The sequence below is a fragment of the Colius striatus genome, chromosome 9 (assembly GCF_028858725.1).
Source record: "Colius striatus isolate bColStr4 chromosome 9, bColStr4.1.hap1, whole genome shotgun sequence".
In the NCBI taxonomy this organism is placed as follows: Eukaryota; Metazoa; Chordata; class Aves; order Coliiformes; family Coliidae; genus Colius; species Colius striatus.
The window spans coordinates 13,764,352-13,777,924 of NC_084767.1; the positions used below are offsets into that span (position 1 = coordinate 13,764,352).

Below are 13,573 nucleotides of genomic sequence, written 5' to 3' on the forward strand. Positions count from 1 at the left end.
CTGTTTGACTAGGAAGAACGTAGAATGAAGGGAGGGAGAGATCATTCACAGAACAGGATGTCAACCTCATCAGAGCGTTTTGCATGGCTTTTCACATTTTACCCTCTACAAGGGTAAAACCTGAAGAAAGTTAATAGATCTGAGTCAGTATGGGGGTGTGGGAGGACAAATCTCTCACTGGGACAGAGCTGAGCTAACAAACACATCAGTAAAGGCTGGGGTAAGGAGAGCAGGAAGGTGAGGCTGAGCCCACGGGCACATTTTCCCTGACACACTGCCCTTAATAAAAGTTACCAATGTTCTTTCTTTGGCACCTGCAGGGCCCAAGGAGACACCACACCATGGAAGTCACTACCAGGAGGCACTTCCTGAGTTTTGCCGTTTTCCTGATGCACTGTGTGGCCCATGAGGCGAGCTGTGAGAAAGGCAACACTTCCCCTTTGCACTTCACCCACTTCTTCTACAATGCCACCATCTACGAGAATTCAGCCCCCAAGACCTACGTGGAGAGCTATGTCAAAATGGGTATTTACAAGACAGACCCTGAGTGGGACATCAGGTACAGAATAGTCTCTGGAGACAACAGTGGTCTCTTTAAAACAGAGGAGAACGTGATAGGGGATTTCTGCTTCTTGAGAATAAGAACCAGAAGCAGCAACACTGCACTTTTAAACCGGGAGGTCAAAGACAGTTATTTGTTAATAATCAAGGCCATAGAGAGCACTTTTGCCTATGAAGCCTGGGCCAAAGTCTTGATCCACATTTTGGACAGAAATGACTTGAAACCTCTATTTTCACCCCCCTCCTACAAAGTGTCTATCAGAGAAGACACTCCTTTGAAAACAGTGGTCAGCACGCTCAGTGCCACTGACGCTGATACTGGCCAGAATGCCGAGTTCTACTACGCCCTCAACACCAAGTCCGACCTATTCACTGTCCACCCCACCACAGGAGCAGTTATGACCACAGGTAGACTGAACAGCACCCATCGAGGCAGGCACCACATGCAGGTTTTGGCCGTGGACCGGATGAGAAAGATCACAGAGGGGAATGGCTTTGGGAACTTTGCTAGTCTTACGATCCAAGTGGAGCCATCTGCCAGGAAGCCCCCCTCTATCTCATCAGTGAAGGTGACACCACCTGAATCAGCTGAAGACTTTCTCTATGCAACTCTGTCTGTAGAAAGTGGTGACTCAGAAGCAGGGATAGATTCCGTTGGCTTTGTGGATGGAGATCTGGGAAGACATTTCAAAGCCATCAAATCCTGCTTTGGGAACAATGAATTCATGATTATGTCAACCAAAGAGATCGACTGGCTACTCTACCCCTTTGGTTTCAACCTCAGTCTGCAAGCTAAGGACAAGAGCAAGCCACCACTGTTCTCTCCTATTAGAGTTATCCATATACCTCCCTCCAAGTATGTCTCTGCCAGGTTTGAGAAGGAGGTGTACAGAGTCCAGCTCAGTGAATTTTCCCCAGCTGAAAGCCAAGTTGTTATGGTGAAGGTTACACCAGCCTTCCCAAATCTCAAATATATTTTGAGGCCTACTCCTGACAGCACAAGCTTTAAAATCAATCCTCACACTGGACTGATAACCACAGTCAGAGCAATGGACTTCCGTGAGCAGTCTCATTTTCAACTTGAAGTTACAGCCGTTAACAGTCAGACATCCACAGCCATTGTCATTGACATCATCGACTGCAACAATCATGCTCCAAGTTTTAGCCAGTCCTCATACCGTGGGGCCTTTGATGAAAATGTTCCTCCTGGTACAAGTGTCTTAACAGTAAGGGCTACAGATGAAGATGAAGGAGACAACGGCTTTGTCACCTACACCATAGCCAATCAGAAATCGGTTCCCTTTGTCATTGACCCCTATTCTGGCATCATTTCCACCTCCAAGTCATTGGACTATGAGTTGATGCAGAGATGGTACCATCTGCGAGTGTGGGCGTCAGATTGGGGCTCACCCTTCCGCCATGAAACAGAGGTGTACGTCTCCCTCATGCTGAGCAACGTCAACGACAACGCTCCCGTGTTTGAGAAGGCGAGCTGCAGCGGCACCATCCCACGAGACTTCCCTGTTGGGAACCCTGTGGCCACGGTCTCTGCAATTGACAGCGATGAGCTGCAGCGTATCAAATATGAAATCAAGTCTGGCAACGAGTTACGGCATTTTGAACTGAATCCCATCTCTGGAGTAATATCCCTTAGAATATCTCTGCGAGATCTTCCTTCTGAACAACCCCTTTTTTACTCTTTAAAAATAACTGCAACCGATGGAGAGAACTACGCCTTGCCAACATCTGTAAACATTACCGTGGCAGGCCAAGGTCTCCCCGTCAAAATGCAGTGTGAGGAAACGGGAGTTTTGAAACAACTGACAGAAACTATCATACACTCCATTGAGTCTCAGGCTCAAGGCCACGTCCAGGATGATGAAACATCTCTGAACTTGCACCTTATAAACCATAACGCTCCAAAGTTTGGTGACAGCTTTCCACGATCTATTGATATCATGGAGACTGTTCCCATCAACTCAACTATTGCTGACCTGTCAGCTATTGATCCTGACACTGGTTTTAATGGGAAATTGGTCTATGTGATCTCAGATGGAAATGATCACAGTTGCTTTACCATTGACCTGGAACTGGGTCTCCTTCAAGTCCTTTCTCCTCTAGATCATGAACAATCCAGCTTCTACATTCTTAACATTACCGTGTATGACCTTGGCACACCGCAAAAATCATCTTGGAAGCTCTTGCCTGTGAATGTGTTGGATAGCAATGATAACACTCCTAAGTTCCCACAAGGTGCCTACTGGGTGACAATATCAGAACATGTAACAGCAGGGTCAACAATAGCTCAACTGAAAGCAGAAGATGCTGATACAGATGATAATGGGAGAGTAAAATATTCTCTCCTCACTCCCACTGAAAAGTTTGCCATTAACAGTATCACTGGAGAGGTGACAGTTACAGGTGCCCTGGATAGAGAATCATGGCCTTGCTACGTGCTGAAAATAGAAGCTAGGGACCAGCCCAAAACAGGCTACCAGCTGTTCTCCGTTACGGATCTCATTGTGACTCTGGAGGATGTAAATGACAACACCCCACAATGCCTCCCAGCCCTCAACAGCGTGAAGGTCCCAGAGGACCTGCCCGTGGGAACCATTCTCCTGTTTCTGGAAGCTTTTGACCCAGACACTGGCTCAGGGGGTGAGGTGAGGTACAGCCTCATTAATGACGAGGACATGATGTTTCATGTGGATAAGCTGACCGGGGCACTCCGATTGGAGAAGGAGCTGGACTATGAGAAGAGGGACTCTTACAATTTAACCGTGCAGGTCAGTGACGGTGGGAAGCCCTCCTCTCGCTCTTCCCTTTGCCACCTGCAAGTGAGCGTCCTTGATGTCAACGAGAACTTGCACCCACCACGCTTTGCCTCCTTTGTCATCAAAGGCTGGGTGCAGGAGAACAGCCCTGAAGGCACATCAGTGATGACGGTCACAGCAAAAGATATCGACAAGGGGAAAGATGGAGAGGTTCAATATTTCCTCCGAGAGGGCACTGGCCTGTCCGTCTTCCACATTGAAAAGGACACAGGTAATGACAGCTTAGTTTAATAGTCTACCTTAAAAGCTTAAACTTCCTGCATGTGTTTGTGTTTGGTCTGACTTTTTGCCTCAATAGGACATTTCTACAGTCTCTCTGTTTACAAAGTTCCAAGCATTCAAATCTTTTTCGCTTCTGCACAGACATACAATGTGCATCCCTGCACCAGGGGAGGAGCAAGCAGGGCAAACAGGGTTGTCTCCTTAAAATAATGAAAAATCAATGTCTGTCCTCCCCCAAAATATCAAGGTCTTCCATTTCACTTGTGTACCAAATTACTGTCAGCACAAGCAACCCCTCACCTTCCACACAGTCTCACAGCCATACGAGGTTGATGCCAGAGTTTATATCTGCAGCAAAGAGTAGGAAACAAACTACAGAGATAGACTGGTCTGGTATCAGAAACAAAGTCATTTGAGGTCCTTAAATGCCTCACAAGCATTTTCTGTCATTCTTTTAGGCACCATCCGTACCATAGGACCACTCGACCGAGAAGGAACATCTCACTACTGGCTCACAGTGCTAGCTCTTGACCTGGGAACAATTCCTCTGTCTTCTGTGACTGAAATTTATATTGAAGTCACTGATACTAATGACAACCCACCTCAGATGTCCAGACCTGTCTTCTATGCCTCTGTGATAGAGAATTCCCCACCAAACACATCCGTCCTTCAGCTTGATGCTTTAGATCCAGACTCTAGCTCAGAGGGAAAATTGACTTTTCACATCGTAACTGGAAATCCTCAAGGACTCTTCAGCATTAACCTCATTACAGGTAAGACTGACCCAACTCAGCATCTATTTTTGAGGCTTCACAATGCCTAGAGGATGTTTCATATTCAATATAAACAGCCCACACAGCTGCTTTTGTTATACCTTCCTTCTGCAGCAAAAGTCCCAGTCTCCAAATACACAGTTTATGGAGGCTGAGGATTGAAACCCTCAACCTAAGATCTGCTGTTTGCATCCAGATGGCTCTTAGAATGACATAAATGTGCAACTTTCAGAGTCCTAAACAGAACCAAGCAGTTGTTTTTAATCTTCCCCTTATAAACAACTGTCCCATTGCAGAGCCTGGGGCACACAGGAACCACCCTTCTGGAGGTGACTACCGATTCCTGAGACAAACCAAGGCAGGATTAATAAAAAAGAATCCCACTGCGTTTAAAGGCTCCACCCATTCTCCGGTGCTATTAATGTAGTAAGTGTAGTAAGCTTCTTCTGCCATCTTCCTAGACTGTATCTTTCATCTGAGGATTAATTACCAGATCTTTCAGAGCCATCAAAAACCCGCTGGTGTTTTGTGTAAACAGCTTCCTTAAACTAGCCCAGCAGAGCTGACATCAGGCCAGTCTGGCAAGGAAAGCTGTGCTGAGCCTTTCACGCCATCAGCTCCTGGGAGAAGAAGGAAAGGAGGGCACAGAGCCTGAGTATGGGAGAGGATTAATTGCATGACTTTGATCTCTTGTGGATGATAAAAGCAGTTCACCTACTGCAGCGGGACAGAAGCCTGCTCTCAGATGAGAAAGGAACTGTACAAATCGAAAAAGGCTAATGTAGCTCTCAGTTGCACCTTACCTATGGTGTAATGGCTCTGTGTCAGTTCTCTACAGCTGGCTAGGAGGAAGAGGTTTAGAAATTGTTATGCTAAAACTCTGAAATCCTTTTGGTTGCAAGAGATTCACAGGGTGCCTCCACATGGTGCCACAAAGATACATCTGGAGATGTCAGCTAACTAACCACTGCTAACCCCAGTTGCAGCTACCTCCACTGTCAGGTTTTTAGCCAGGCCAGGGCATAGTTCTGCATCCAGCCTTCACACAGAAAACTCTGTGACAATCCAAACAACTACGCACAACTCAGCTCCACAGACAGCTTGCAAAAATGCAGGGTTCCATGGAGACGCGCCTTCAAAAGCCCTGTTTGAGACCACTCTTTGATGGGATGTGGACCAGAAAAGGCTATCAGGACAGGAGGCTAGCTGCCCTCATCTGCTCAGCTCCAGCTTGCACCCATGCACCCCGCAGGAGATTCAGCGTTCTCTAAGCTGCAGGCAGCAGGCAAAACCTGCACTTCAACATGAGTGCAGCCCTACAAAGCAATGCTCTAAGGCTGTTGTGTTCCATGCTAAAATAAGTGACACTGGCAAACTCTGAATGTCTGCTAATGAGACTTCACCTCTAAGACAACCCTTTAATTCCCATCTTGGTCAAAAAAGCCTCTCTCTGATATGAGTCATCTCCTATCCACCTCTCTCTACAGTCAGGTAGTTTGCATGTGAAGAGTGATAAGTTTGTCAGTCCTGTAAGCTACCCATGAGCTGATCTTATCTCTTGGACAGTTGCTGGAGGTCTCTTCTTTAAACTGGGAGCACAGAGGTTATTTAAGGACCTGCTTCCAAGCCTGATGAGGATTCAGTTATCTATTGTTTTACTTGCATGTTACTCAAAAGAACAAATAATTACCTGCAAATATTGGCATAAACTGAGCAGTTTATATCCTCATGCTTACAGTATCTAAAGAGAAGTCGTCTGCTACTACTGCCAGAAAGAATATCACAGCTTGTCTAAACTTCAGGCCTGTAGACAGCTTACTGGAAATCTTGTGATATTTTCATTCTGCAGACAAGGATGTGCTTGTTGCTCTTTAAGGAGAATAAAAATACAATCTTTGATCTCAGCTGGTAGTGCAGCGCTGGCAGGTGAACTGCTGGCCTTTCAGTTCCTGGTCATTCATATCAGTGCAGGGCTGTATTCAGAAAAAAAGGTTATCTCAGTGCAGCACAAATTTGAACAGGAGAAGAAACACTCTAGTATCTGAGCACTATAGAGCTCCTAGTCCACTGGTATTTATTCTGGATTTTTAGTTAGAACACGTCCTTTGTTTTTCAAATGCAATAAATGCATGTGTTCCTTCACTAGCTAGAGGAGATGATGGCAAAAAGACCCAGAAACATGTCAGTTCTTGAAATGCCAGAGATCTGTATGATCCAGACAGCAAATACTCCTGTGGTCAGTCCCAAATTCTGTGACAGTAAAAGAGTTTGAGTAGGCAGATCTGCTTATCTGCAATGAGGCTGAATCTCTGTCACATTATTCAGTGATAAACTTTTAAGTTTCAAGAGGAAACCACAGAGCTTGCTGCTCTTAGTCACATGACTTGAACAAAGGACATGATAATCTGCATGTGTCAGGAGTTCCTCCAGCACCTGGATCAGAAAGAAGGCTCCTACAAGTGGAGTATTGATGGACAACTCTCCTCTGCTATCCCAGTCTGTCACCAAAGGACAAATAAGTCACACTAGCACTCAAATAAGCCAGAGTATGAGAGGGCGAGAGGTCAGTCTGGGTCTCTCCTAGGCAGGGCACTTCTGGTAGGAGCCCCTTGGCAGAGGGGAAGAAGGAGGAAGCTTGTTCTCATCCCATGCACTAATAGGAATTAAGGTCCTAATTTGCAGGCAAGTCCCCACCCAGAATAGCCCCACAAAATAGCATTAAATACTTATTCAGGGCACCATGCCACACTACTGCAAGTAACCTATTTCTGGTCCTGGTCCTATTTCTGGTCCTGTTCTGCACTTGGTTCAGTGTCTCAACATGTGGGTAGTTTGGCCAGTGTAGACATAACCAGCAAGGCCTCCTGATGCCTCCTCCTGAGGCCTTGCAGGGAGACAGGAACAGTCATTGTAACTGTCCCTTAGCAGGGCTGGACACCTCCGGCGTCCCTGAACCGCCACAGAAAGGCTCTAAGCTCTTCCAGCTCTCAATTCCCTAAAGAAGGTGGAGGAAAAGAGGGAAAATAAATGAAAGGCTAATGAGAAGGGAGAATAAAACTGCATAGTGAGATGAAAGCTTCCTGCCATCGGCGATGGAATCTCTCCAGCCCAGCCTGGCAGCTGGTGCAGAGCAGTGTTTGTGGGAGACAGAGAGATAGATAAATACATAGAGAGATGGGGAGATAGTAGGGGTTGGGGCATTCTTTTGCTGGAAAGGTTTGCAGCTTGTTTTGTGCGGGGTTTTCAGTCCCTGATGTGAAGGAGGTTCCAGTCCAGACAGGACCAGGAGGAGTTGGGAGGCTGAGGCTGGAAGAGTCAGGAAAAAGCCATTAATTCTGCCAAAGGGCTGTTTGGAGAGTCTTTTTACCTTGAACTACTCATCTCCAGCTCTTTTCTAGTGCTTGTTCTTCTGGTGCTTCTCCAGCTGTGTCAGTGTCCCCAGGTTTACCCAGGATGCCTATGTTTCCCTGCATTTCTTTGCATAAAGAGACATCCAGTTGCAGCCTGCTCTTTAAATCTGAGGAGTGATTGCACTGTTGCTCCATGAGTCAAGGAGGAGAGGGAGAGGGAGAGGGAGAGGGAGAGGGAGAGGGAGAGGGAGAGGGAGAGGGAGAGGGAGAGGGAGAGGGAGAGGGAGAGGGAGAGGGAGAGGGAGAGGGAGAGGGAGAGGGAGAGGGAGAGGGAGAGGGAGAGGGAGAGGGAGAGGAGAGGAGAGGAGAGGAGAGAAGAGAAGAGAAGAGAAGAGAAGAGAAGAGAAGAGAAGAGAAGAGAAGAGAAGAGAAGAGAAGAGAAGAGAAGAGAAGAGAAGAGAAGAGTGAAATGGAAGCAAGAGTGAGACAAAAGAGGGAGGATTTCATGAAAACAACCTCATCCTGTCTTGGGCTCTTGTGAAAGCCCCAATGCCTGCAAACCTGATTCTGGCTATTTTAACTATCTTAGATTTTCCTCCCTGCAGCAAGGGCAGGGGGCCAGCAACTTCCACCCCAACCCTGCTGTTGCCAGCAGAACTTATTCTTCTTTTTTTTTTTCCTTGACAACAATGCACTGTTAATTTGGCTGCTCTTGTTCCAACATGACCAGCTTTCCTCTCTCCCCTTTCCAGGCAGCAAGCAGGAGAATTACAATCCTTTCCCATTGCTGTGTGCAGATAGGCTGCAAGAGCAGAGCTTGTGCCTGCCTGTATGCAAGCAACAAAAGGGATTGTTTCTGGACCTTCAGGTGAATGCAGGGCTTGGCTAATTGTCTGGGTGCAATTAGGACCTTTGACAGTTTTGTTCAGGCTCTGTAAGACTCAGCAGAAATCTTCAGGGCCACAGAGAAGCACACAGGACACCCACTCAATTGCAAGTCTGGTGTTCTGAAGTTAAGGCTGGTGTTTTCCAGGGAGGCAGGGACTGTACTGACAGCTCACACATGTGCACGTGCACACACGAAATACTCTCATTAAAATCCAAACGTGCACTTCCCAGGTCTTTGTGGGGGGAAGCAGAAAGAACCGAGGAACTGTTTCCCCAGGCCATGAAAGCTGATCATAACAGTTTCCACTTCCATTTTAGCCCTCTGGCTTCACAGGGTGTATAACCAAGCAGCAACAAATAAGAATGTGCACTAATTCCAGCTGGCTTCTCTCGAGCACCACATGGGATCCCCGTCTCCATGTCTCTGGGTGCTCAGCTGCCGTGTGAACACCGCTGCAGTTTGCACTTCTTGGCAGCCGCGCAGCACCCGGCTCCGGACGGCAGTTAGAGTGATTAACTCCCAACCACAAGAGCTGTCTGATCTCAAGGCAGAGCAGTAACTGACTCTGGAGAGGGGAACTGGGAGCTGCAGTTGGGCATAGCGTAAGGGACAGAGGGAGGTTGCCTGGAGTCAGGAGGAGAGCCAACGCTTTTGACTTGTGACTCAACAGGTAGGAAGTTGAACCCAAAAATGCCATGTGGTAAGACTGCCAGCTGTGAAATGGTACACGTCTGTGATAGACAGTAGAGTCACCTCTTATTGCCCAGAAGATCTGAGCATCTTCAGTGGTACAGACGTTCAAGATAGTAATTAAGTCCCAGTTTACCTGCCTTCACTACAATCCTTCTTCAGCTCTGAGAAGCTCAGCTACAACCTTGTTTTATTTCATTTTTATCATTAGGTCATGAAAGAATTTCAGGGTGGGGCCAGGCAAATCTAAGTAATCGCCTCAGAGTTACCTTCCATCAGCTGGCATGCAGCACCCAAGTGCAAACAAGGTATCAGTCTGTTGCAACTGAATTTTGCAATCTGGTAGACTAGAAATATCCCCGGTGTGTACACAGGTTTTGGATGGCTCCTTTGTCAATGCCTAGCTACGTGTCCTATGGGCTTGTTAGGCCAAAATTATGAACCATCCCCTGAGGTAGCTGGAGTTTTAGGCTTTGCTTTCCTGCCCTGGCAAACTTACCTTGACAACCTATTGGCAACATGCACAGGAGCATCAGAGATCTCAGTGAACTGCTGCTGCAATTCCTTCTTCAGGCTCCCATTGAGAGACCATTTCCATGCATATCAAGAGTTCTGCTGTTACTAGAGCCCTACAGCCTCCTAAGAGTGTGGGAGAGGCTCAAAAGCTCCTCAGCCAGCAGCATCTCATGCCACTGCTGAGTCCTCTTCACTTGCCAGAACGTCAAAAAAAAAAGATTAGGGATAAGAAAAAAAATCTATGACATACATGCAAACAGAGTCTTTCAAATCATCTTGTCATAACACATTAAGGAATGTTGATTTATGGTTGTAAAGGCATCAAATAAATGTTTAGTGCAGCAGCTGGTGCCAGATATGAATAATGCTGGAGAACAAGTGGAAACGGTTAACAATAGTCTTGATCCAAGCAGCTGCTCCTAGCTCCCTCCTTCAGCTGCCCAGTGTTTCCTGCAGTCATTTGAAGTTTTCTCCTGCTTGTCATGCTCCAACAGCAATACACCAAAGTTGATACAGCTCAAAAGCACGCTATTAATTAAAACCTTTTGGCTTTGGATCAGAAATGAGAGTTGAAATGGGTTCACACCACTCTGATTTACAAGTCTTTCAGGATGCTCAAGTGCACGTGCTCACACCACTGCAAACGTATGCAATGCGTTTCTCAAAGTAGCATAGGCCAGTATCACTGCTCAGGATGGTCAGGAAAATTCACCCCGCCTTTTGTTTGTGTGAGGAAGCAGGACTTCTCTTCATGAGGAATAAACACCACGGTAACAGCAACCATTGGGAGCAGGTGATGTGGGGAACGGACAAAAACAAGGTGTCAGACTTGATGACCATCAGAAAATCATGCATTATATATACAGCTTCCATCATCTGTGAGGCTGTAGTGAAAATGGTCTAGAGCCTCTTTCCCCCAAAGGTGAAGAGTCAAGACACTTAATACGGACTATTATCAAACCAGACATGGAAACAGAAGCCTCAACTCCATCCTTTCCACACTCGCGGCCACTCAGCTTGGTTATCAAGAGGCCAAAAAGAGGCAACTATGATGGTTTTGTTTAAGCTTTAGTTTATCACAGCCACAACTCCTCCTTCCTGCATCAAACCTATTCCTTTCAGATAAACTAACGTGTATTTTTCAGAAATCCTTCAAATCTTGTGATTGTTAGAGGATCCTGTTCTCCAGCAAGGCTTAAATAATACACCAACATCATTAGCAAATGTGTACCTTGTTTTTAGCCTGAATGCACTTGTTCTATAGGCAGAATAGAGGGTATTTCCCAAGACAGAAGACAAACTTTTGTCAAAACACTGTAAATTACAAAGGGCAAGGTTCGGCACAGGGAAAATAGGAGTCAAGACTTGTTGAGAGGCCAGGTTTGTGCCAGCGCATGCAGAATGTTTCTTACTTAGAGGCATAAGAAAAGCTTTGTTTTCACAATCCTGCAGCCTTTCTCACCAGATGCCATGAGAACCTTCAACAGATGTAGGCATCTGGTAGGTGTTCCCCCCATTCTGTGGTTTCTGCAATCAGAGGAGTGAGAGCAGCACCTCCACACAGGGGTTCACACTAGATGGGGACAGCTTGCCCTCTGGGGATATCTGCCTTTCTCTTCTGATCACGAATTGAACCTGGAACGGAATGGACGGGCAGGCTGATGTGGGGCACGCAGGGATTTGATTAGCCCTGGCTTTAGTTGGATGTCGAGTCTTGGAGCTCAAAGGGTTTCTTTCTTGGCAGGTTTGATTTCTACCACTTCACGGCAGCTGGATCGAGAATACAAGGCTGAACATATCCTAGAGGTGGGTAATGATGATTGTAATTAGCTTTATTTACCTACAAGTGTATTAAGTCCTCAAAGAGCTTTCCTTGCAAGTTGGAGCACAGAAAAAGAATCTCATCCCATCAGCTCCCAGCTGCTGGGAAACTTAATTAAATGGTGTTTGTTGCCCTAAGAGACAGCTGCAGCAGTACTGTGGGGTTTATTATTTCCTTACTGAAGACTGGAGCAAAAGGCCTGTTCTGGAAGCTGTGGGAATAGAGGAAGAGGGCTGGAATCGTCCTCTAGCAGAAGGATAATATGTTATGGGGGAAAGAGCAAGCCTGTGAAATCCACCCTCATTTCTCTCATTGTATCAGGCATTGCTGCATAGCTTTTTGGTACTGTCTCCCACCCTTAGCTGCTCCAAGCTATGCATGGTTGTATTAGAGGGATCTTGAAGTATTTCAGTCTATCAGAGTGATTGAGAATAACAATTTTTTCTGCAATGCCACATGCTGGGAGCATGAGTGATAACTTGCCAAGCCATTGCAATATGAACATTTTCAGTTGTATGACTCCTAATGACCAATCTGACCCATTGCCCGGAGCAACTGCAAGCAGATTTCACCCTACAGAGTGGAGCAATGCCTCTGAAAATGTTGAGATACACAGGTCCAGTTAAACCCCCTATTTTGCTCATTGCTCATCGAGATGAAGGCTGGCTGCTCATGTGCTAGGCCATGACAGAGCTCTGTTCACTTGCTCCCTTTGCTTGCTGGCAGGTGGCTGTTTCTGACAATGGAGAGCCAGCTCTGAAGTCCACCAGTAGAGTCGTGATACAAGTCCTGGATGCCAACGATAATCCTCCTAGTTTTCCCCACAAGCTCTTCATGGTGCAGCTCCCTGAGAGAGACTCCTCGGAGACACCACTGCCAGTCTACAGGCTGATTGCTTCAGACCGTGACCAGGGTCAGAATGGCCAGATCACCTACACCATTGAGGAGGAGGAGGAAGGCATATTCACCATCAACCCTACAACCGGCATGGTCTTCTCCAGAAAGGCATTTCCTGCCTCTGAATACAACATACTGACGGTGAGAGGGGAGAGAAACAGAGGGAGACAAGGGGAAGAGATGGGTGGAGAGGTGAAGAGACAAAAGGCTGCAGAAACAGAAAACATCCGCAACAGCGGATGGAGACCTTGGATGACACGGGGTTGGGTTAGAGGGAGAGAAACTTTGGAGGGAATGATGGGAAATGCAGAAAGTAATGAGCTTTTAAAAATGGAGGATAAATTTTAAATTAACTCAGAATTAATATTACCTAAAAGCCACTCTCAAAGATGAACACGCTGATCCGTGACCTGATGTACTTCTGAACCTGAACAGCCTTTGGGTTTCAGTGGTGCCTCCATTTGGCAGTCTGATCAGGCCATGGGGCTTTGATATGGGTTTGAAGCTGTCCCACACTCTGTGGGTCTTTGCAACGAGGCTTATGATCCAAGTCTCTGCTGTGGATTACACTTGGCAGATTTGCTTGATGGTCCAGAGGAATCTGGGTTGCATGACTCTATCGTGGAAACAGCCAGAGCACGGGCCACCAGGTCAAGATTTGTTTTGTGCGATTTTGGGTGCACTCGGAGCTGGAACTCCTGGTGGGTGGGAGAAACAGCTTCCCATGGTGCTCCCACAAGCTAAAAGAGTCTTCTCCCTGACTGTGTGTGCCTCTTCTGGCAGGTCAAGGCGACAGACGGCGGCAGCCCACCGCTTTCCTCCCACGTGCGGCTCCACATCAGCTGGGTCACCCGGCCCAGCCCATCCTCGGAACCACTAGCTTTTGATGAACCCCATTTTAACTTTGCTGTGATGGAAACAGATCCTGTAAATCACATGGTGGGAGTGATCAGCATTGAAATGGGCCCCAGCCAAGTGTGGTTTAATATCACAGGTGAGACACAGAAATTAAAGCAGGG

At 46.8% G+C, this 13,573-nt stretch overlaps 1 protein-coding gene across 1 annotated transcript in view; it reads left to right on the forward strand.

The window, feature by feature from the left end:
• The first annotated feature begins 341 nt into the window (after nt 1-341).
• The window catches only part of FAT2 (FAT atypical cadherin 2), a 45,488-nt gene continuing 32,256 nt past the window's right edge, over nt 342-13,573 (forward strand). Inside the window, exons 1-5 of the mRNA XM_062002140.1 lie at nt 342-3,606; nt 4,076-4,390; nt 11,580-11,641; nt 12,384-12,695; nt 13,338-13,548. Of these exons, the coding sequence (XP_061858124.1) occupies nt 342-3,606; nt 4,076-4,390; nt 11,580-11,641; nt 12,384-12,695; nt 13,338-13,548 (4,165 nt within the window). The remainder of the gene's footprint in view (nt 3,607-4,075; nt 4,391-11,579; nt 11,642-12,383; nt 12,696-13,337; nt 13,549-13,573) is intronic.